The 25,232-nt window shown below is 44.7% G+C and overlaps 1 protein-coding gene across 1 annotated transcript in view; it reads left to right on the top strand.

The window, feature by feature from the left end:
- The window catches only part of LOC142803357 (neprilysin-1-like), a 111,653-nt gene extending 86,670 nt beyond the window's left edge, over positions 1-24,983 (top strand). Inside the window, exons 9-12 of the mRNA XM_075888471.1 lie at positions 12,116-12,313; positions 14,414-14,643; positions 18,306-18,464; positions 24,628-24,983. Coding sequence (XP_075744586.1) covers positions 12,116-12,313; positions 14,414-14,643; positions 18,306-18,464; positions 24,628-24,966 — 926 coding nt within the window. The 3' untranslated portion in view covers positions 24,967-24,983. The remainder of the gene's footprint in view (positions 1-12,115; positions 12,314-14,413; positions 14,644-18,305; positions 18,465-24,627) is intronic.
- The last annotated feature ends 249 nt before the right edge of the window (positions 24,984-25,232 follow it).

The following is a 25,232-nucleotide window of genomic DNA, read 5'->3' as shown; positions in this document are numbered from 1 at the left end:
GGGCTGAACATGACAGCTCTCAAAGGCCTCAGCTGCCTCCAGAGACTTTGACCACTTACAATGAGGAGATTCTATATCTCTGTAAACTTGTTACCCCTTGTATGTCTGAAGAAGACAAAAGTTGGCCATGCTCTTGAAAGCATAGCAGAGGATGTGTAATAGTTTTGATCACCAAAGAGAACCTGTGACCGACGCCATGAAGCACTGCTGTACCTATGAAGCACAGATTAGGCATCGTATAACGCCGCGAATTGGCCGCTTCGCTATCATTTCGATAATAGCTAGCGTACTAACCCCCATCTAACCTGTCATCAATAATATAACACAGTGTGCGGGAATAGCTTCTCCGATGCCGTGAAATACGCCATTGCCGCAGTGATAACTACTACTGATGCAACCAGCCTTGATTATCTCATGCCTGCGTGCCCATCATCTATCAGTGCGGCGAACATGGACAATTACCTAGCTGTCTTCGGTCCGAGCCAGCGAACTGACCTCCCTTCTCCAACGAGCAGCAGCGATGAAATACCAATGCCCCGCTGCGGTTCTATACTACTCACTCGACCACATTGGAATACAAGCATTGCAATGATCCGGGCAGATACCGCATGCCTACTAACGGGAATGAGGGGTTCAAGCAGCACCACGCATTTAGGTCATCTCGTGTGTGCTATGTTGCGGCGTCCCAGGCCACATCTCAAGATTTTGTGACCGTTCCAAGCGATTCCGAGGAGCACCATCACGGGGCTTCTACAATTCTAGCAATCCACCCTTTTCGACTCCGTGGCCAACACGCCCAACTTCTAGTCTTCATTCTTGCCAAGAAAACTTCCGGAACTCCGACCACAGCTTCGCCTCCGACCACAGCTTAACGCCACCGCCTGCTGTACATGCTCCGCGGTCACCGTTTGCGCAGCGTCGCTTCCCGTCACCACCACCAGAAAGCTTGGAAGTGCGGCCGACGGGGGTGAGGTCGCTGGATACTGTGCCCTCTCAACCGATATAACCCCGTCAGCTTTTATGCTGAAAAGCAAAGTTCATGTGTGCGTGTTGACGATCTCTCTGCTATGGCTCTCGTATATACTGGTGAAACAATATCACTGATGACCCTTAGTTTAAGAATTCTTCAGAGACAAAGGAGTTATGTTTTTAAGAAACAAATGATCGTCATTTCCTAGTGTTAGTGCTGCCAGATACTGCCCGGTCGGCGTTCGTACCGCAGATGTTTGTTTGTGCGCAAAAATATTTGCCACTGAATTCACCGTGATTCCTCTATCTACGTACGACGTTATTTTAGGCCTAGATTTCTTACGGGTGTGTGGCGCTGAAAATTACTGTCGAAGTGGGGAGCTTTCGATACACCAAAAGCTTATGACCGCCCTTGCGGAGAATTTACGGCGTCAAGAAAGTGCCTTGTGTGTTGCCCAAGATGTATTGATTTCTGCGCAGTCTAGCGTGTGCCTTTTGATAATTTGCTCTGGTGCAGATCCTATGAAACCTGTACACTCAGCTTGCATAAACAAGAACTCTTTGGTGCTACATTGCTTGGTGTAGTTAAAGGACGATCCGAATTATGGACGATGAATTACGTGACTTAGCCCATATACCTTTACCTTCTGGTATGAAGCTCGCACTCATTAGCGAGGAAATGCCAGATTTAGTGTTTGTACTTCAAGCCACTGCGGACGAATTCTTCCAATCGAGCCCTTCGGAATCGAAGCTTCCACAGATGGTCAGCAAGTCCCTCATCACAAGTGATTGGCACACGTTACTAGCCAATTTAACCCCGCACTCAGCAGTGTTTGACTTTTCTCAAGACAACATGGTATCTGCGATTCCAGCGCCTCGAGTGCACCATCGTATGAACACCGGATCAGCGCACCTTATACAACAGAAGCCGGAACAAGTGTAACCTGCAGAACGTAAAGTAATTAGTAAGCAAGTTGAAGAAATGTTGCGAAAAGGAGTCATTCAGGAATCTGAAAGTCCTTGGGCTGCAACTGTTATTCTCGTTAAAACTAAGGACGGCAATTGGTAACTTTGTGTTGATTACCGCAGGCTTCATAGCATTACAAACAAACATGTATACCGGCTTCCACTCATACACGATGCTCTAGATTGTCTTCATTCGGTTTCCTGCTTTCCTTCTGTGGACTTGTGGTACGGCTGTTGGCGAATTCCGATGCACAATGATGATGAAGAAAACGCAGGGTTCGTATACTCGATGAACCTTTTGAATTTAACCTTATGCCACTAGGCTTGTGCAACGCGCCCGCAACCTTCGGGCAATTTATGTACACCACTCAGTGGGGTTTAGATAGGGAGATACGTATGCGCTATCTCAATGACGTTGCTTTCTTTAGACGCACATTTCAAGAGCACAGCGAGCGTCTCGGCATTCTTCTAAGCTGCATACAAAAGGCTTGTGTTGTACTCAACTCTATGAAATGTAATTTCTGAGAGCGCCAAGCCTTGTAGCTGAGACATCTCTTGAATAAAGACGGCGTCAGGATTGACCCCGCAAAGACTAAGGCTGTTGAAGCATTTCAGCCACCCCGAATCTGTGAAAGAACTCCAGAGCATCTTGAGGCTGTGCTCCTATTTTCAGCGATTCACTCCTCGATTGGATGATGTCGCGTATCCCCTGACAAGCCTTCTGCACAAAAACACCCCAATCTAGTGGACATCTGACTGTACAGCTTCCTTTTGGCAGCTAAAGTTCCTGTGACGTCACAGCCTCTACTACGAGAGTTCAGTCCTACCGCGCCAACGGAGATCTACACCGGTGCGTGCGGCGTTGGTCTTAGTGCTGTGCTGGTTGAATGCGCGAGTAACAGAGAACAAGTCACCGCCTACGCAATTCGGTCGTTTAGTAAACCTGAGTCCAACTACACGGCAAATGAACAAGAATGCCTCGCGGTTATTTTCAGTGTTCAGCGGTTTCGATCATACCTGTACGGGCATCAGTTTTATGATCGTCACTGATCATCACTATCGGAGCTGGCTCGTCCACCTCCGCGATCTGTCAGGACGCATTGCAAGATCGGCTCAGCGTCTGCAAGAGTACAACTTCACTGTTTCGTAGAAGAGTGGGATACGACATGCTGACGCTGGTTGTCTTTTTAGGCTGCCACTCTTTACCAAGGAATGTAACGCTGATAACTTCGACCAGGAAATTCATCATCATCATCATCAGCCTGACTACGTCCACTGCAGGACAAAGGCCTCTCCCATGTTCCGCCAGTTAACCCGGTCCTGTGCTTGCTGCTGCCAATTTATACCCGCAAACTTCTTAATCTCATCTGCCCACCTTACCTTCTGTCTCCCCCTAACCCGCTTCCCTTCTCTGGGAATCCAGTCAGTTACCCTTAAGGACCAGCGGTTATCCTGTCTACGCGCTACATGCCCGGCCCATGTTCATTTATTCTTCTTTATTTCAACTATGATATCCTTAACCCCCGTTTGTCCTCTAATTCACTCTGCTCTCTTCTTGTCTCTTAAGGTTACACCTACCATTTTTCTTTCCATTGCTCCCTGCGTCGTCCTCAATTTAAGCTGAACCCTCTTTGTAAGTCTCCAGGTTTCTGCTCCGTAGCTAAGTACCGGCAAGATACAGCTGTTGTATGCCTTCCTCTTGAGGGATAGTGGCAATCTACCTGTAATATTTTGAGAGTGCTTGCCGAATGTGCTCCACCCCATTCTTATTCTTCTAGTTACTTCAATCTCGTGGTTCGGCTCTGCGGTTATTACCTGCCCTAAGTAGACATAGTCTTTTACAACTTCAAGTTCACTATTACCTATCTCAAAGCGCTGCTCCTTGACGAGGTTGTTGTACATTACTTTCGTTTTCTGCAGATTAATTTTAAGACCAACCTTTCTGCTTTCCTTGTCTTACTCCGTAATCATGAGTTGCAATTCGTCCCCCGAGTTACTCAGCAATGCAATGTCATCGGCGAAGCACAGGTTACTAAGGTATTCTCCATTGACTTTTATCCCTAACTGTTCCCATTCTAGGCTTCTGAAAACCTCCTGTAAGCACGCGGTAAATAGCATTGGGGAAGTTGTGTCCCCCTGCCTTACACCCTTCTTGATTGGTATTCTGTTGCTTTCTTTATGAAGCACTATGGTAGCAGTTGATCCCCTGTAGATTTCTTCCAGAATGTTTATATATACTTCATCTACGCCCTGATTCCGCAGTGTTTGCATGACGGCTGATATTTCTACTGAATCAAACGCCTTCTCGTAATCTATGAAGGCTATGTATAGTGGCTGGTTATACTCTGAGCATTTCTCTATTACCTGATTGATAGTATGAATGTGGTCAATTGTTGTGTAGCCTATTCGAAATCCAGCTTGTTCCTTTGGTTGATTGAATTCTAATGTTTTCTTTACTCTGTTAGCAATTACCTTTGTAAATAGCTTGTATACTACAGAGAGCAAGCTGATCGGCCTGTAATTCTTCATGTCCCTGTCATCTCCTTTCTTATGTATTAAGATGATGTAAGCGTTCTTCCAAGACTCTGGTACTCTTCCCGTCAGGAGACACCTCGTACATGCATGTGGGAGACACCTACCTCCCACATGCTTACGACCAGGAAATTGGTGACCGCTAAATGGGCATTCGCAGGAAACTGTGGGATACGACGGATTCCGGTTCCACGCACCACACGGGTCGGCAGCGGCGCGGGCGCATTTTTGTACTGCTCCGTTGAAAAAAGGACCTCGCCATGCAATGTCAGTGCTTTAGAAGCTGTTGTTGTTTTTTTGCCAACCGTGACTGCGACGATGACAAGCTGCGAAAGCTATGAACGATCCGGAAACTTTTTTGTCGCACTAAAATGATGTGCAATGCTTTTATGCTGCTTGGGGGTGCTGTCAGTTTGGCTAGCAGATCAGTCGACACGCAAAACAGTTTTCCTTGTATGATACGGAACTGCACATAAAAACTCACAATTTTAAAGATATCAGGGGATGGTGATGACTGTAGCAGTGTGCTAAGAGTTCATTTCGGGATCACTGCTACGGCCGAACTCCTCAGTCGATTGGCATGAAGCGCAACACCTATTGAGCGCGTTGAGATATATTTTTTTCTAGCCTTCGACGCGCTATAAGATGCATTCCTCAGTCGAAGCCAGATGCTTATTTGAACGCTGATCTTGGTCAAGCTGCACGGCACAGCTGCACATAAACAATACAGTAAGACATAGACGGCGCCGAATAATCAAAACCCCGTGCTTGTTTAACGAACATCTTCCTTTGGGTGCCGTCCTGGCGCACAGTTTGACCAAGATACATGCAATTGGACTCGTCCATCGCTTCGTTTACACTTACTCTTGAGTAAAGCTATCACGTTTTTGGTCATGTATATGGGTGCAATGGCTGGCGCTCATCTCGTACGGCAGGTAGATTTCGCCCCCGTGTTCTCATAATATTTTAGCTAGGCGCGCCTGAGCGACAATTTATTTCTCAATATAATATTCGTAGCAAATTCGTGCGTAAGCTTTTTCAGCGTGGAATAGACACGTAAGTGTGATGAATTGGCTTTCGCACACACTGGCTTCAACGTTCTGTACTCAAAGGCTACCTGTCGCTGTGGCTCTCTTCACAGCTGCGGCCCACCTCATTTTTTTTTCTTCGTTCCATGGGAATTATACCTGCGTTTGCCTTTGACGCTCGAGTAGGAGCAGCCAACCATGGTTTATCAGGACGAAGATAAACGGACGGCCGCACGCGCAAATCCCGAATAATCTGAGGCTTGCGGCGAAGCGGTTCGCCGTCGTCTACTCTTCTCGAACTGCAAGCTGGTAGCAGACGGTGCATCCCACAATCCCTCGCTCTTTTACTGGTCACCTATTGAAACCACGCAACACAATCTTCCAGACACCGTAACCTTTGCGATGTAGCCGCGTGATGATCCACTGTATAACCACTCTTTTCCACTGGGAAAGACTCATCCAACGGCCGTTTTTGTATACGGATTGAACTACTATATAAAAAGAATGCGGCCGCCACGGGTGCGAGCGTGTGAAGGCAGTGTAGGGAAGGGTAGCTACAGTGCTTCACCGGTATTTCTCTCGCCATTTGCTCTCTCTCCTCTCTACGCCCCGCTTACCCGTCTGCTCGCTCGTACGTACATATAAAGAGAGTGAAGGGCGCGCCGTTCTCTCACCGTTCGCTGGATGACGAATGTGAAAATAAATGGTTACGGTACAAATGTTGATCTAGTCATTAATTTATGTCTTTAAAATTACTATCCCTTGTACTCTCGGCGCAATAAATGCATTCAAATTTCCTTAAAATACCATTCGTGGAGGTGGGGGCCATTCTTGTGTCGGTTATGCTACAGTGCATTTGGGTAAACACTATGTAAAAAGGATTACCGTATTTTCGCTTTCATGGTTTCACACCGCAAATTTCCCCCAAGGTGGATGCCATTCTAAGAGAGTGTTTACTACGTTTCGCGGAGCGCCAGTTGAGATGGCCCCTGCACTTATTATGCTGGTAGGTACCCGGTGACAGCATTTAGGTTACTTTCACAGCAGCGCTGGGTGCTCCACTCTTTCTTCAAGGCTATGGTGGGTTAAGGACTGCACCAGCTTTTTTTTACAGAAAATACAAGGCCACTTTCAGGATGAGTTCTAATAAACAAACGAGTTCACAATCAAACCACAGAAGCGGCGCCTGTTCTTAGCAACACCCAGTAACCACTGAAAATTCTACCCAGTGATGGTCACATATGAGACGGACGCTTAACCTTATAGCCACTGCTGCAATTAAAAGAATGAATCTTTCAGAGTAGAGCTTATTAAATACGAAGCATTTCTTAGTTAACTTCGGCGATTTTGAGCGTATCTATTTATCCAGCCACCTACGACTTTTAGCTCTCCAGGCCGTTTCAATATTGGTAGCGATAAAAAACTTGATATGACTTATCATGACTGTACGACGAGCATATCTGACTAATCATAACATGAAAATCTTCACATGAGTGTCACGAATGTGATGATTTACATTTCATGGTCTTGCTGCTCTTGAGGTGGTTTCGTTCACGTTCCAAAACTGGTATAGTATGACATCATTGCGTGGTGAACACAAGTGACAGACCCTAACATGGAAATCATGACATGCCTGTCATGAAACAGCATAACAACATGCAATGCTCATGATGCACTCGCCGCCATTTCACTAGCGTCACATATACCAAACTTGATATTACGGTACGTGAATGAATGACGAAGGTATGTGACTGGTGCAAACATGATAATCACGATATGAATGTTATGTAACATCACCACAGGCTATTGCTAATGATGCGCTCTTCGCCGTTTCGCTAGCTTTACATTTGACAAATTCGGTATTACGTGACGTGAACGAACCACTTAGGTAAATGACGTATTCAATTATGATAATCATGACATGCGTGTCATGTAACAACATAACTACATGCCATACTCATAATGCACTCGCGGCCGTGTTGCTAGCTTTACATATGTTAAATTTGGTATTACTTGGCGTCAATGAATGACGAGAGTATGTGACTGGTGCAAATATGATAGCAATAAGATGCACATCATGTGAGAGCCTGACTAGATGCCACAGTCAAGGCGCCAACACACTTGGGCGTGACCAGGCACGCGTGCGCGCCAGAGTTGCCACGCCAGGCGCCGCTTCCGTCATATACTCACAGGCGCGTGCTGCGCTGCATTGCTTTGACGCATGCACGTTTCACCGCGTGCGACGTCCCTTCGTCACGAAAAGAGGTAGACGCAGTGTTGTAAGGGTAGCGCATCTGCGGGAAATGCAGCATATCGCACTTCGCACCGCTTGCCGTCGGGCCGCGCTGACGGGTGCTGGTCGTGCCGATCGCGACTAGCGTCAGACTATACACCAGAGCACATTGAGCTCAGTGCTTGCTGCCATATTTAAAAGCTCGTGGCGTCGTCTGTTGCAAGCGCGGGGAAGCAACACTCAACTGCCAGGCGAGCAGACGCTCTGCAAATCAAACGCGAAACGTCACAACGCGAGTCCATATCTAAGCATGTTTCGCACTGTTTCTGTGCTGAAGGTTTATGCTGATGTCGTGTGCAACTTTGAGGAGACCTTCATCGACAGTCCGGAATGTCTGCAGCACGTGCATTGCAGACTACGGAAGCAGCTTCATGAGGTACATAGAATCGCGATTGAAAGAAAGGCGAATAGCGGAAATTGTTGCTTTCGACTCCGTCGAACTGAGGCGTGCCTCGGCTGTGACAAATCGGAATTCGTGCTGTAAGCCGGCGTCAACGTAGTGCTAGAATTCGGTTCCAACTTACGCTCATGCACCGCATGTGTATCGATTGCCAGTACTGCCGGGCACTCGGAACACACGCGCGGTGCAAATGTGCCAGTCAGAACAAGATCTTAAAATGCTACGGTGACGCCGGCCGAAAGCACATATAGATTCACCTAGTGACAGTCAAGGCATGTCGCAGTTCGACCGGGTCGAAAGTCATGCTTTACGTGCCATTCACGCATCGTGATAGTAGGCCGTTAAGGTTGTACTAATCCTGCATGGTGCGTGCATCCACGCGTGAGCCATAATACGTATATCCTATTATTGGCATGCGGCATGCGAAAGTTACGGCAATATAGTACGGCAATGTTTTTGTGCCGCGTACTACAGGCATACTGCACGCGAATCGCTGCTGTATAGTGAAACAGCTGGAGTCATGCTTGAATAAACACAATAAGTTTACTAACTCGTACATTTCACAGGGCTGGTACTTTTTTCTGCTGATTGCGATTATATATATCCTAAGACAGTGGAGCTCGGCGTTTTTTTATGTGGACCAAAATCTGAGCAATCGCAAAACACTACACCGAAACAATTCGTGCGATGCGCTATAAACTTCACAGGCAGTGCTCAGCAATCTCTTCCTCTTGCGCTGGTTTTTGTTGCATCAGATGACAGCGAAGTGGTACCCAGATGACATTTTATAAGCAGGCACCGCGTGAACAGGCGCACTTTCGCATTTTAAACTCCCAAAACCACTGCATTCCATGTAAGCGAGGCGCGCCTAGGTCTTTGCAAACAAATTATGGCGTCTCTGGGAGCGGTGGTATACCGCCGAAGGCACTGGGTTCGAGATTATGTGTGCTCTCATCTATAGAGTTCTAGCCTTTTGCTTACGTAGCGTCGCTACGCCCAGCGTGCGCACGCGTCAACATTAAGTTGGAGTATATTCGGCCTTTAATTATGCACTCACGGCCGTTTCGCTAGATCCCCATATACCAAATTCGATGTTACGTAACGTCAATAGATGACGAAGGTATATGACTGGTGCAGACATCATGATCATGGCACGCCTGCCATGTAAGAACAAGACAACATACCACGTTTATAGCGTGCTCGTGGCCATTTCGCTAGCTCCACATATGACGTGAATAGACGGCGATGGTAAACGACACGTCCAAACATGATAATCACGACACGGAAGTGGTGTAAGGCACAACTTACCTCCACCTCGTACCGTTGTGATGATTTTAAAGTGTCATATCATACTTTCTCATTCCTGCTTCGCATAACATTGATTCCCAATGTACGTGAGATCAGCCATTTTTTTTATTGGGCTGCACAATGGAATGCGAAGCATTTCTTGGCGACCTTCAGCGACGTTGAGCGTATCTATCTATCTATCTATCTATCTATCTATCTATCTATCTATCTATCTATCTATCTATCTATCTATCTATCTATCTATCTATCTATCTATCTATCTATCTATCTATCTATCTATCTATCTATCCAGCCGCCTATGACTTTAAGCTCTTCCGGCCGTTTTGATGGTGATATCGATACCAAACTTGGTATGTCATAACAGGACTGTATGAAGAACACAATTGGCTAGTCATAACATGAAAAGCGTGACATGTATGTCATGAATGTTATGATTTACATTTTATAGTGCTGCCGTTGTTGCGGTGGCTTCGTCCACATGGCATGTTGCAAAACTGGTATGGTATGCCATGATTGTATGGCGAACACGAGTGGCAAACCCTAACATAAAAATCAGGACATGCGTGTCATGTAAAAACATGACTACATGCCACGCTCATGATGCGCTCGCGGCCGTTTCGCTAGCTTCACTTATACCAAATTTGGTATTACAAGATGGGAATTGATGACAAAAGGTATGATACTGCTACCAACATGATACACATGAAATGCTTGTAATGTAACAAGATGACTGCATGCTACACTCATGGTGCGCTCACGGCTGTTTCGCTAGCTTCACATGTACCAAACTGGGTATTACGTGACGCGAACCGACGACATAGGTAAGTGACACATCCAAACATGAAAATCACGACATGTGTGTCATGTAACAACATGACTACATGCCACGCTGGTGATGCGCTTGCGGCCGTTTCGCTAGCTTCATGTATGTGCAAATTTAATTAGAGATTACGTGACGCCAATCAATGACGAAAGTATGTGACTGGTGCAAACATGTTAATTATGAGATTCGTGTTATGTAACAACATTACTTCATGCCACGCTCATGATGTGCTGGCGGCCGTTTCGCTCGCTTCATTTATACCAAATTTGTTATAACAGGGCGTGAATGAATGACGAAGATATGTGACTGGTGCAAACATGCTAATCATGAGATGTGACGTGGTGCACGTGCTCAACGGCGTTCATTTTGTCCCGTCACGCCGGCGTTGCCATGCCAGGCACCGGTCCTGCCTTATACTCGCAGGAGCGTGCCGCGTTGCGTTGCTTCACCCATTTGCGTTTCGGCGTGTTGGGCGTGCCTCCGTCATGCAAAGAGAGAGACGCGGTAATGTCTGGGTAACGCATCGGCGCGAAATGCAGCATGTTGCTTTTCGCACTGGTTACAGTTGGGCCACACCAACGGACGCTGGTCACGCCTGGCGTCAGAGTGCTCGGGTTTTGCTAATGCAGCGTCGCTGTGCCATGCGTGCTCGCGCATCAACACTGTATCGGCGTATATTGGGCCCTTAATGATGCGCTCGTGGTCCTTTGGCTAGCTCCACATATACCAAATTTGGTGTTACGTGACGTCAATGCACGACGAAATATAGAACTGCTGCATATATGAACATCCCGACACGCTTGTCATGTATGAACATGACAACATACCACGCTCATTGCGTGCTCGCAGCTGTTTTGCTAGCTCCAGGTATAATTAATTTGGTATCACGTAACGTGAATAGATGACAAAGGTAAACGACACCTCCAAATATGATATTCATGACACGGAAGTGATGAACAACATCATTTATTTGCATCCTTAAAGTTTCGCTAATTTTACCGTGACATATTAACATTTTTTATTCCTGCTTCGCATATTATCGATTCGCACAGTGCGTGAGATATGCCAATTTTTTATCTTTTATTGTCGAATATTGATTATATTTGTTACTAAAAAGTTGTAAAAAAGAAATTTTTATTGTCCTAGCCGTTTTTGGTGTTACTGAGAAAAAAAGTATTAGAGAAATATTGCAGAACATGCCGTGTGGGAAAATTCTATATGAGATGCCTCCGAAGTCAGTAGATCTATTGCCGTCAGATTTATTTTCACGGAAATGTCTCAAGCATTGTGCCTATCGCAATGAACCATGGACATCGTATGAAGTACAAAGAAGTATGTCTAAGAAAACGGCAATCATCAAGGACAATTAGACCACCAGGAGTCGAGTTTTGCATAAATTTTTGATGTTCCGCATGGTAGTTTTTCCGAAGGTTTCAAAGGCGATACTCATCTCTATTTCTGCAACGAATTATTGTTTCTTTGTTATCCAACATTTTTTATTGTGTTGCAGTTAAAAGTACTGACCGGGACATTAGGTACTTCTGCTTTCTGGACGTTTCGCTAAATTAGAATTAAAATTTGAAGCATTGTAACCAAACTTTAACCCATTATGTTTGGTCAGCTCTAACGAAATGACCTTGTATTTTCTACCATTTGAATATCGTCACTGCACAGTGTTAACGGTTTCTTTATCACTCTTTGTCTTCATATTTGCATCTGAATGTGAGTGACATTTGTACGGCTACTATACCAACAGACTTTGGTAACATTTTTTTACGTGTTTTTCTACCCAACAGTGGCTCCAGCAGAGAGTCTAAACGAGGTGAGGCAAATAGCGTCTCGAATCAAGGATACCTTCTTCAAGACCGTGAAGTCTTCAAGCTGGCTCTCTTCGAGTGTTCGAAAACGTTTATTGGAGAAGTTGCAGAAAACCGAGCTCCTTGTAGGAAGCCCAGGAAATCGATCGGAACCCAAGTTCGTCGAACGTTTTTATGGTCAGTACTGCACGTCTAGTCATCAGCACCCGATACGTTAATGATCAGCAATTAAAATTATTCCTGGTGAGGGATATGTCACATAACACAGAAATCGCCATTTGAAGAACAACGTAGTTAAACGCAGTTGGCAAGTCATAAGTGTTCTTGGCACAGAGAACACATGCAGAAAGCTGTTCTGGGTAAGTCAGCCCGTCATATTTGAGAACATTAGGTGCAGTCGCCTAATGAAGTGAATGTGGTGTTCCACCTTGTACAGCTCACGATAAAAAACGTATATTATATACTCATGTAGTGGAATATATGAAAGCCGTACACTTCTTTCAACTTCATTGGTCAATAATTGCAAAGCAGCTGTTTGATAAATGTGCGTTTTTTATCTTTGGTACCTTATAAGCGTAAGAACTTATTTCAGTCGTCTGTACACAGAAAGAACTAAGCTCTTAGTATTCATAAATTTATGGCCTTCGGTTTTCACCCTATTTAGGGGCTTCGAATTTACTGCATTACCCACACAATTTTTTCCTGACAGCATTATAAACACTCATTGCAGAATTTTTAGCTAGTGAACCACTGTGGACGTAGAAAATGCGCTACGAAGATTTCGTGCAACTGAAAGCGTGATACAGAAGTGTAATTGCTATTCATTTTATGTTTTTTCATTTAGATAAAGTTGAATAAGGAATGGTCTAAGATGCCACCAAACTGATTTAAAGGAAAGCCATTCTACGGCTTACGTTGCGTCGCTTCCACTTGACAGCATTTATTCGTTTCATTTAGTTCTTCTCTGCAGCAGGAGCGCGGTTTTTGATGTGAAGCTGACATTCAGTGGCGACACCCCAGAAAAAGAAGCTTTTCAACTTCATCATCTTCTTCCGATGAGGATGATTTGAATACAGATGTTTATCTTGTGTCCGGAAATGAAGACAGCGATGATGGTGAATTCAGCAGCTGTTCCGGGGATGATTATTACAGGTCGGGAGTGAGCATCGCGAGTGCTGACCTGTGAAGCTGCACTTCACGCTGTTCCCTGTTTTGAAATTTTCCACGCAGTCCCGAATCCTCCATAGTAAGTCTTGCTTGAAGATGGTTAGCCTGCAGAAGCAAACTTGATGCGGCTGGAATTGCAAGTTTTAAAACCGGATTAGAAGCGAACAGCTGCTTTGCGATGTGTTGTTCAGAAGTAAACTTCTTTTTATTTCAATAAGTATGTGGCACAAATACTTTTCCTCATGCACTAGCTACTTTTTTATATCACACTCGAAATTGGGAATGAAAATTATGCACCGTGTTCGTGAAACATTCGAAAACATCGAGCACTTAAGGGGCTAAGCGTCACACGTTGCGAGTGTACTCGAGCTCACAATCCCTTCTAACACTAAAACAAATTCATGCAACAGTTCTTTCTCATGCATAGTTGTGTACTTTGAATACAAAAAAGCCTACATTAAGGCAGCATAAGGCAGCATTACGCCTTCCCTTAGGCCTTAGCCTTAATACTTCGATTGCCATTTTGGTGTCATCTCTTCCAGCGTCGAACTACTGTGTTCCAGTACGTGTATACAGTGTTGAATGGTCGTTTGATATACAGCGGGGCAAGCGCCGAGCTGTTACACCTTGTAAAATAGTTTTAGTTCTCAATAAGTAAAAAACCACTACTTCTAACAGAATCGAAAGTTGGGCTAGTTGGATATGCATGGTATAACTGTCAGTTGCTTCCCCTCTCTTCTTTTCTGTTTATTCGTGCGCTAAAAAGCGCTTGTCCTCTCTTCCTTCCTGTTTATTCGTGCGCTTGAACTCACAGTTGTACCACTACTTCTAGGTATCGCCCTCCATATATGTTTTCTCAGCTGTTTATCGATTCATCATACAGCTGTTCCCCATACAGCTCTTCATTTTTTGTCACAATGTAACCAAACTTCTCCATAATCTGCAAAACTGTTAAGTGAGTTATCTTGTTAAAATCTTTTTTGCATCAAGCGCTCATAGGTGTGTGTGTGTGTGTGTGTTTGTGTGTGTGTGAGAGAGAGAGAGAGAGAGAGAGGTTTGCATGCATCAAGTGAGTTTCGCATAATAACGCGTTGACAATTGCGTGTGCAGAGCCACTTCATGACGTACCAGTCAACCGGCTTTTCCCCTCATGGATGGAAGGTCGTCGTCTTAACGCTCACTACCGTTGGAAAGACCAGGAAAGCCTATTTTACGATGAAGAGAAAGTTAGTACCTTCTTCATGGGGTGGAATACCGCAGTAATAACAACGGCTTATGTGCATAGTCCATTTATTTACGAGTATGGACCCCCCGCCCTCAACTATGCTGGCATAGGATCGGTAAGCACTTCTTTCATTGCGCATCAAGCATGCTGAAGTTTTGGCAGCATCCCTCACTGTACTCGCCAGTGGTAGGATTTTTCTGGGTTAAATCCAGTGCTCGTGCTTACATTCACAAAAACAGTGTGACAACAACGAAACGCTGTTTTCTGAAAGATATCTTCAAAGCTAGCTCCCAGAAAAACACCGCTCTGTGGCGATATATCCCGACACCCAAGTGCATCTTACGGCAGTCAGTGATGCGATGTGAGCGGTTATTGGCCGCGTCTATTTGAAACGCAAACAATCCTTTAGAGGGGATCTGAAACAATTTTAGGTAACCACAAAATTGATTCACTAAAAGAGTTTATCGCCTCACGCATCCACCATCGCAAACTTTTTTTTGAATCCATCTACTACAATCGAGTACCGCAAAGATTTCTCGCACGCTGCTATCGAATTCTCTCTTCCCTTTTCTCTACGAAAACACTGCGAGCTATTCAGGGAGGAAGAGCATGTATGAAGGAAATAAGTTGCGTGCGCCTCGTAACCTTGAGCACTCTTTGCTTTCTTTACTTAAATTATGCGGCCTTTTCAGTGTGATCCCGCGCACAAGCGTGGCCAAGTTGCGGCCTCTCTTGGTGATCCCTAAAATGACCGAGTGTGCCAATTAGCCAATGGCTGATAGAAAGGTTGTTTCTAGTGATTTTTGAGTTTCTACCGTCATGTGTTGAGATGAGAGAAAGCAATTTTAGTTGTATTTGAATATTTATTTTGCGGTCGATGCCGCGAGCAGAGTTTTATTATTTGACTCGCGAGTTTTCGGGAGCCTCTAACCGATAGGCAGCGTTTTGTGACCTTGTTCTGTAGGGCTTTCTTAGGATACCGGTAAACGCATGTGAGTGCGAGTGACCCAACAATACCGGGGATGCGCGAATGATGTCTCAGGAGAGACTGGACATGGTCATATTCTAGATTGTGGGCAAGGCCACTGATCCAGCACGCCTCCATTCTCCCCTCGAATTTTGAGATGCAAAGTAGCTTATGGCTGGGGTTTGTCTTTGTAAGTCGTCGTAGCCACGCAAGTACTCGGAGAGGCCACTAGATGGCTCTGCGGTAGAGCGTTTGCTCCATTCCAATGCGTGTTCTGGTATGAGTGCACACCACTAGCGGTGCTGCACTGCTTTGTATAATGAAAACGTTCAGTCATCGCTTTCTCGCAAACACAGCGTAATAGTCTGAATGAAGACACAAGCATGAGTGTGGTGGAGGCGAGGGCTTCCAAAGCAGTTGTGTGCAGAGCCATGAGTTTTACGGTGATGTATAAAGATCACCTTCTTACAGAACTTTGTCCCACGGCTTCTTAGCCTATTAACGGTTCCCCTTACAGGCAGATGTGTCCGCTTTTTCGCCATACCGTATGGGACACGAAATAGTAATTGACCTTATCTGCCTGCTTGGACTCAACATCGAAATGAAAAGAAACCCAAACCCCTCTTAAAGAAAAATTCTGCTGACGCTCTTGGCTGGAATGGCCGCACACACTTGCCACGGCACACTTAAAGACTCTATTCTGTCATACGCAGAAAACCATCGTAGATAAAAACAGCAAACAGAAACGAAGACCAAAAAGTGCAGGGCAATGGGCCCAAAAACAAGCACCATTCATATTGTACCTAGGAGCTACTTCCACTCTCGGTGAGAAGAGTTCAATAGAACGAATGTTGCGTGCGTGCTTGAATCAGCGTATTGTACGCCCGTCTAAAACTACCGTCTAGAAATCATTAAAAAACATTGTTGAGTGCGTCTATTTGTTCTGGAGAAATACTTTTTTGATGGTTTCACGTGCAGACTCTCGCTGCGAACTCAACATAGATGCATGATAAAGGCCTGAACGAAAGCGGAACTGAAACACGCAGCGTATATCTTCAGCGGTACCGGCACAATTTGCGATCAGTAATTGGTAGACCGTTATAAGTCACCGCATCAGTCATAATACGGTAGATTGTACAACAAAGCGAATAAAGTTTTTAACTCGATAATACGCTGTCTAGGTTGAGCACTTCCAACACCTTTGCAGACGCAGGCTAGCATTCAAAATGGCTTGCAGACAACCTCTGCAGAGCTCCAGCAGACAATCAGCTAAAGCAGTATAATTTGTGCCTGCACAGCTGTGCACTCACCGTTAAAAGATGTACGTTTCCCGTTGTGTGCCGCTTCACAAATAGGCCCACCATGGCTACCGGAGGAATCACCTTTTCTATCCCGGAGTGGCCATGCACAATACAACGCAACTGCATCCAAATGTGTCTTTTACTGGTGGCGGTAGGTGGGCACACAACACGCAAACAATCAAACTAGGAGTTCACCGGCATGCCCACGATGGCCATCGCTCTTTTATCTCAGACACATTTTGGTGCATTCATGCAAGTTTGCCTAATATGTTCTTGAACAAATACATTATTTGTGGACTTGAACATAGAAAGCTAACCGCTTGAACGCTCTTTAGCCACAATAATTATGTAGAATTTCAAGATACATTATAGGCCGTCCAGGGTATAATTTCGCTTCCCTGTCACATTTTGATGTTTTCAACCACACAAAGCATTTTTTGGCGTTTTTATTTATGTGACATCATGGTACTTGTTATAGAGGGCTTCATAACAGCCGTGTTACGTTCTCATCCACTTATAACCACGTTGTCTAGTGTGCTTGGATGGGGAGGATAAAAGGAAGGTGTAGACCGATTATTACATTCATTATTATTAGTGACCAATCAGAACCATGTTTTATAAGTCAATCAACTAAAATGTCTATCGGAAGCAAAGATCCACAAACATATAATTCCAAGTGTCTTCAAATATGGTTCCGCTTCTTTTGCTATAAATTAGGTATTTTTATTGCAATAGTGGATAAATGCTACGCTGAGTTTTACTGATGGCATCACGACACTAAATTGTACACAAATCTTGTAAGCAAGTCGATCCTATCAGACTCTGCACAGAGCTAGCTGAAGAATCTAGTGGTGGCCTGAATGAGAACAAGTTATCAAGAGGAACAGAGGAAGCGGTGAGAGAGTGGACGGGGTCATCCGGAAAAATGAGGGGGATTGGGAGAGAAAAGCACGGCCTAAAAGTGTCCATTCGTCCTAGGAACGTGCATTTCTCCTATAACTATCACATCAGCACAGGTGAACCTTCTCATAGAAGGGGCCCTCTATGTAGCATAAAGGACGGTTACCCCAGCACATGTCCTATCAACAGAGTCACATGAGGCGATAACAAAGTTTAAGAGAACCGGCAGCCGAGCTTTTACATTGGAGCGCTGTTCGCCGCTGTCACACCAGTATATTTTTCTCTCTTTCACGCAATGCTGCAGCTTCTGTAGTGGCTAGGAATCCCTAGGGGACAAGTCGCTTTGTTTTGATTCTAGGCGCTCTGGTATACATTTTAACGTTCTCGTAACCAGTCTCTGGAGTCATCATTTTTAGAGTCCCTATTTTTGCTCTTTGCGCATACAGCTTCCTCTTAAATCCAGCCAGTACTCGAATACTATATCAGTTCAGTAGGCCAATGACGGCACGGACATTTTCATTTATGGTTGATGGATTTTATAGCTATAAATCACTGCAAGCTTAGGCTAAGCTGCAACAGGTCATTACTTCTAGCACGTTTTCATCGCAGACAATAGGCCACATACTCATGCGCGGATTCGACGACACACACTTGGGAGGCCAGTTCTGGGGCCAAAAAAAGGAATACGCTAAGGAATACGCTATGAGGATTGTAAAAAAGGAATACGCTAAGAGGACGCTTTGCTTGCGGAGATCGCATAGATCACTGGTGAGTATTGGTACCTTTTGTGTTGTTTTCTACAATAATAGGCACGCACGTAGGGTGTGCCCGATTTCGCGCAGAACAACCCTAAATAATAAAATGGAGATAGGCGAAGCAAAATTCGTACTTAATTTAACACACTAGGAGCCAGAGACAATAACAGCGAGACAGTAGAATGTGAATGTGCAGAGTGATCGATGAGCTAGCACTGCTTGTCTTCGACTTCTCCACCCTCTTTGCCTGGCCACATTTTGCCGGCTTCGAACACTAGTGGCAATACGGCTCCCGGTGAATTGGAATACTGCACTACAAATTTTTAGATCAGCCTTTTAAATAATTAGTCGTTATTATTGATGTAATTTAAAGAATAGTCATTTTATTAGGAGATGGATGCGGCATATGTGTGCAAGTTCGATTGGCACCAACTACGCTGTTTTAGGAAAGAGAAATATATATTACTTATCTTTATTTATTACTCAATGCCATAGGCGTTACAAAAAATTGGTAATTAAAATCATGATGGGACTCCTTTATGATTGACGATTAAAATTGTGATGAAATAAGAGAGGCGATTTCATCAAATCATGCCTTAGATACGCAGGTGTAGGTCTGGCAGAAGAGCGCCAAGACTTTTTGCTGGCGACGAACGATGAAACACAAAAAAGGTTACGAAAAAATAAGGGTTTTAATGAGAGATAGCTGCTCAAGCCGATTTTTTCTCAGCTAATAAGCATGGCTCGCCGATTTTGAAATAAAATACTTGTACCTATAATCGCGCCTGCAAAAGAGAGCAGCGCCATCAAATACTTCAAGAGAGGTTGCCGCAAGCAAGAGCTTTAATTGCTCTTTGGCGTTGCGCAAGTTTGCCGGAGTTCATACGCACATTTATTGTGGGAAATAAATTAACAAAAAAAGTGATTGAAGGTACCACAGCCCGCAGAATGCGTATAACTGGCTTAAATCATTGAAAAAAAATTCTAGGACACAGGCCAAACGGCAGGTTAGAAGAAAAAATACAGCAAACAGAAAAATACCACAGGGAGATAACAAAACGAAAGAATGTAAACTAAATAAATTTCCAGAAAAGAAAAGGATTGTTTGTCTCTTCGGATTACGGGCGTCTTTTAGCAACTTAGTGACGTATATGCGTCAACATTAACATCAAAACTGACATCACTTATGGCAAGACCACAAATTCCGGCGAAAAAAAACAAATTTGTACGATTACTATTGTTGTGGCTTTTTTTTTCTTTAGTGGTTGGTCATCTGAGCTTTTCCCCTAAACCGAAGCAGCTCCTAGTTCTCGAGAAACAGTCCAAGTGGACTTTAGGAAGGAATTTGTTTTTCATTTGTGACGCATTTACCTTCATTACCAAAGAGAGCTTTCTGTTCCACGCAAATAAGGTAGCACTCCACCTGCTGAACGTCTTCAGTAGACCACTCTTCAAACCTGTCACTTTCCTTCAACTTTCTAAGACAACGGAAGGCCGTGGCCTTCCCTCATGACTTTTGTGAGGGTGCGGATATTTTTTTATCAATTATCGCTAGCACTGATGATCTCGTGTTAACAGCGAGATATTGATTTCCGGCCCCATCACGGCTTCCTCGATATTAACGTTTTCGATATCATGCTTTTGTTCGAATTCATGCCTGAACGTACGGCACCTGGCAAGCCTTCCATGTCCATACCACCATCACTCTGACGTAGTTTGTGCACAGGCAAGCCGATAGAGTGAGTAAGTGTGCGGAGTCTTCTCTTGTTTTTTTTTTTGGGGGGGGGGGCAAAATATTCATTGGGCATTATCTGTCGAATACCCGATTCCTTGTGTCCTGTTTTGTACAAATACATTTCATGTAACAGGTTCCTTATCAATTCAGCAACGGGTAATTTGAGAGTCGGACAAAATTGCTCATTCACCAATACCATATTTGCAGTTCCTGATGATGTAGGCATATAAGCGGGCTGCTAGCAAGATTAAAATCAGTGCCAGCCTCGCCGTAGTGACCGTCTTTAACGGCACAGCTCGGGTACTTGTCTATATTACTTTAGTGTGGACCTCACCCCTTCAGTCGACCATACGAACACACGCTGCAGACCTGTAAGCTGACTCGTTTGCGTCGGAAAAGATGTGCTGTTCTGCTTTTTGGTAAGCGCATTCGCTTACCAAAAGTATCCGTCTTCTTGTTTAAATGATTGTAAGGGCTTTAATGGGTCCTGAAGGTAAGCAAAGTAATTTTCAGGAGATGTGATACGATCTTTGAAGGTGGCAAGTACAACTAGGTTGTTGCTGGCCCATATACGAATGACATGGAAGCTTCTTTAAAGACCCTAATCATATCTTCATGCATTTGAAGGGCTTGTTCAGTGGTGTCAGCGCAAATGAGAAGATAGTTCACATGTATAGTGATTTGCAATAATGGGGCTGTCACGAGATAGAGCTTCCTTTGAATCGAAGTGGTGCTTCAAGGTAGAACTCAACATAGAAAGACTTGAAGTAGCTACAAAAGGCAGCGTAGTCATTCTCAATACTTGAGGTGTAGTCTTCAACCAAAACAAGCGAACCGAATCTCTGTCGGGTTCCCGCACGCCACCTTATAGGAACGAATTCTCGACATTATTAGCTAACTTGTTGCGTCGAAAGCGAAGCACTTGCATAAATACGTCGGCATTTAAATTTCGGCCAGCTTCGAGATAGTTTATTCGTATCATTGTAAAAGCTCACTGTTCTTGTAAATCATTTTGAAACTGTGTAGATGTTTGAGTGCAACTGCGTAGTTTTCACCTTGAGCAACCCTTTCCTTCAATGGTAGCGCCGCTTTATATTGATTGTCTTTCTTGCTGATGTTCTGAAAATTCGCCAACACCAAATCAACAACCACCAAACATTCATATTTGACTTTCATACCAATGCTTTTTAAATCCGAGAAAGGAGTAAGAGTTTCAAGATTTCGCGTTCGTTCACCGTTCATTCTCGGACTGCAGTACAGGCCCACTGAATAACATAGGCCGGCAACAGACAATGGTCATAGCAGAGTCTATCCCAGTTCTGTCTTTAGAGCTCTCAGCTTTTCGTATTCAGGTTTAATGATACCAGTTAACATATCCCAGTAATGGTCTGACCCAATAATGACCACAATGTAATTGTCTTTTATGCTCTCTAGAGATACATCTTGCTTATCCAAGTGCATCTTGTTTTCTTCTCTTGAAGCGTTTTCTTTGGTGCTGCAATGAATTCAGTACATATCGTGGCCCCCATGGCACCACCAGCATCTCTGTTATACCGGAAATTTCTGGTTTACAGGCAGAATCGTTACACGTACCTTCTTCATGGTTTTTCATTTGTTGTCGCCGCTGACAATAGTGACTCTCAACGTTTCCTCTTGTAATTGCTCGCTGCCAAGTTTTCTGTGCACTTTGGACGTAATGAAGTTCTGCTGGCTTCCGTCATCGAAAGGGACTTGGTAGCGCATAGATTATTTCGAACCCGATACGCTGCCCCTCAGAGTCTGTAGCATTAGGGCCAACCTTGCTTGCGGGGAGACGAGGTGACCGATGTAGATATCATGTTTTTTTTTTGATGTCATCGAATGCGCAAAAGGATCTTCCGTGCCTCATTGCGCATCTTCCCCTTTTTACCCGGCTTCTACAGTTTTTCGCAATGTGGTCCTGCTTTAAGCAACGAAAGCAACGTGCTTCTTTAATGAGCACCTCCATGTTTAATGAGAGGCTGATATCCTCTTCATCAGACTTCGGGAGAAGGCTTTGCAGACCAGCAGCTTAGTATAGCAGCCTATTATAGCAGCTTAGTATGAATGCGGCATATCGAATGCTTACAAATCGGACGCCATCGAGACGGCTGTTCAACTCAAGTGGTGCACCAACAGAACGTCTAAACTGACACGCTTCAACACTTATTTGATTGATATGTGGGGTTCAACGTCCGAAACCACCATATGATTATGAGACACGCCGTAGTGGGCTACTCCGGAAATTTTTATCTCTTGAGGTTTTTTAACTTGCACCCAAATCTGAGCACACGTGGTTACAGCATTTTCACTTCCATCAAAAATGCAACCGCCACCGCTGGTATTCGATCCCGCAACCGGTGGGTCAGCAGCCGAGTACCTTAGCCACTAGACCACCATGACGGCGCACGCTTCAACATTACTAAGAAAGCCGTGTGTGCTGTCCTGCCATTGTAGTCTAGAGGCTATTGTACTCGGCTGCTAATCCACAGGTCGCGGGATCGCATTCCGGCTGTGATGGCTGGTTTTTAATAGAGGCGAACTTGCTGTAGGCCTGTGTGCTCAGATTTGGGTGCACGTTAAAAACTCCAGGTGGTCTAAAATTCTGGAGCGCCCCCTAGGAGTCTGCCGTAATGATACGGTAGTTTTGCGACGCTAAGTCCCACATAATAATCAACCAAGTCGTATGTACTTCCCACCCACACGCAAATGACTTGTGGCGACCGTCAGAACGCCGCATGAAAACAGCGTATTCAGTCGAGATCATGCTGTTTCCTGCTGTCTGATTCAGACTAATTCATGTATCTGCCTTTACATGCTCCATCTCTTCCACCCCACACAATATCCTCATACTTTTCTTATCTAGAGCGCAGCCACACTTTATTACTGCTACTAGAAATGTCCATACTACCGGGATACCGTTCTTTTCTTTCAACCTCGTATTCCTCCTGGCATAATGATCTGACCTCTCAGAGCCACCGGAGCAGCATCGGCTTTTGTTGCGGGCACGCGGTGTAGGCATAGCAAAATGACTCGTTGTCCGAAAATGCGAACAATTAGGCATACATGAATACGGTTTTTCTGTTTCTCTTTTTCGGTACGCCATGTGGGTAGGATACTTCTTCCCATAGTGCCCTTGAGGTCAGACCTAGGGCAACCGCATGAACGGGGTCATAGCTCCAGAAAGCAGCAGGTCTAGGTTTGCAGATGAGAGGCCCTTTATGTATTGCGGAAGGCGACACAGAAAACAGGATACCCTGTCTTTGTGTAGCAACAAGTCTCAGGGGTAGCAAAGCATACAACCTTGAACCATTTACTACTGTTACAGGAGCGTCATGTGGCAATGTCCTAGAGTTGGCAATAGACAAAGTGACAGCAACGTCACCTGCCGAATCATTGTCCGTCTTTAGAAGTGTAGCAGACGCCAAAAGGGCCTCTGTGTCATCTGTCACAGGGAAACACACGCTTGACATCTCTGGTTGGCATGACACTTCCGCATAGAGGACTACGACACTTTTAGCGTCATCGACAAGACACTTGTCCTTGCCGCAACTTGGGCATGTCGACAACCGGCGTGGCTGTGTGTTTTCATGTTGCGTGTAATCGGAGCCAACTTAGTTGAGGTGCGACAGGAAGGCGCAAGTTCATATTGTAGTACCCGAGTAACCTTTCCAGGAATGCACAATGCAACACGAGAAAGAATGGCAGAGCGTTTAGGTGTCTGCGGATTTTCTACTGCACCAGTTCGCTAATGCAGCAGAACCGCTTTGATTAAGGAGCCGCGTAGATGCGTGTGGAAGCAAATGGATAACCATTTTAAAATTTCTCCATAGTTAATCTTTTTGGTTAGGGAAATTGTGAAATTACAATAGGAAAAGTGAAAGGTGACCTGGCTAACTATAACTGTTTGCATTGAGAGGAGGGTATCCTTCTCAAAGATATTTCTACGTTTGGCGATATGGTGAAGCATGTTCATAATTTGTATGGTCTGCTCAGTCAGAAGGTTTGTGGTATGCGAACACCGGTGTACGTGCCTTCGAAGCTGCCTTCTGAGCGGGATTGTGAGCTCCATTGATTGTTCCTTATTTCATCCGAGTTGATCGTATTTAAAGGTAACCGGACACTTGTACCCAGACAAACCTCTTACTTGTAACTTCGGGATAAATTTTGTGGATAGTAGCATCCAGGAAGGGAATAGAAAATGACGCTTCAACATGGTCTCACTGCATAAATGCGCACTTGCGTTTGTGGTAACGTATTTGCATACCTGACAGATTTGTCCCCTTCGCTTTGAAAAGGGATGCATAATTAAGGCGCGTTTAGTTCTAGAAATAACATTGATCTTGCCAAGTGTAATGTCTTAGTTGTATTCCAAGCAGCGTTCATAAGATGAACCTAATACACAATGCGACTGTTCTCGCAGCTTTCTTCAGTCACCCAACGTGAAGTTTTGAATGACAATCTGGACTCCGAGAACCTTGCTGACCTTGAGGGAATCAAGCTTGCTTTTGCAGCCTATGACTCACTGCCCGAAGAAGATAAGAGGGTTAAACTTGCCGGCTTTATTGCGTCATCTGACCAACTGTTCTTCATCAACTATTGCGTGGGATGGTGCTCCAAGCACGCCAGCTCAGGGAAACACCAAGCACCATACCGGTCACGGTGTATAGTTCCACTGAAAAATATGCCTGAATTTTCCCAGGCGTTTGGCTGTGATGCAGGGACCGCGATGAACCCGAATGAAAAGTGTGCTTTTTGGTAGTTCACGAGCGTCGAAGATGGGCCTCTATATGGCAAAACAAACTGGAAAAGTCATTGAGGTCATGAAAATGAGTAAGCTCTAATGGCTGGAGAATTTCTCGAAATCAGTCTTTGTGTGGACCACCGGCATGACTGTTGGCGAAGTGAATGCTATTGCATAGGTTTTTAACCAACATAATTTCCCATTTCTTTCTTCAGACGTAACAAAGCCAAGGTAGAGCTTCCTGCTACAATACTCCGGTACATAATTCTCCCTGCCAACTGCGA

Source organism: Rhipicephalus microplus, chromosome 3 (assembly GCF_043290135.1).
Source record: "Rhipicephalus microplus isolate Deutch F79 chromosome 3, USDA_Rmic, whole genome shotgun sequence".
NCBI lineage: Eukaryota > Metazoa > Arthropoda > Arachnida > Ixodida > Ixodidae > Rhipicephalus > Rhipicephalus microplus.
The sequence above is the reverse complement of the archived record's forward strand: the minus strand, read 5'-3'. Positions and strand labels throughout refer to the sequence as shown.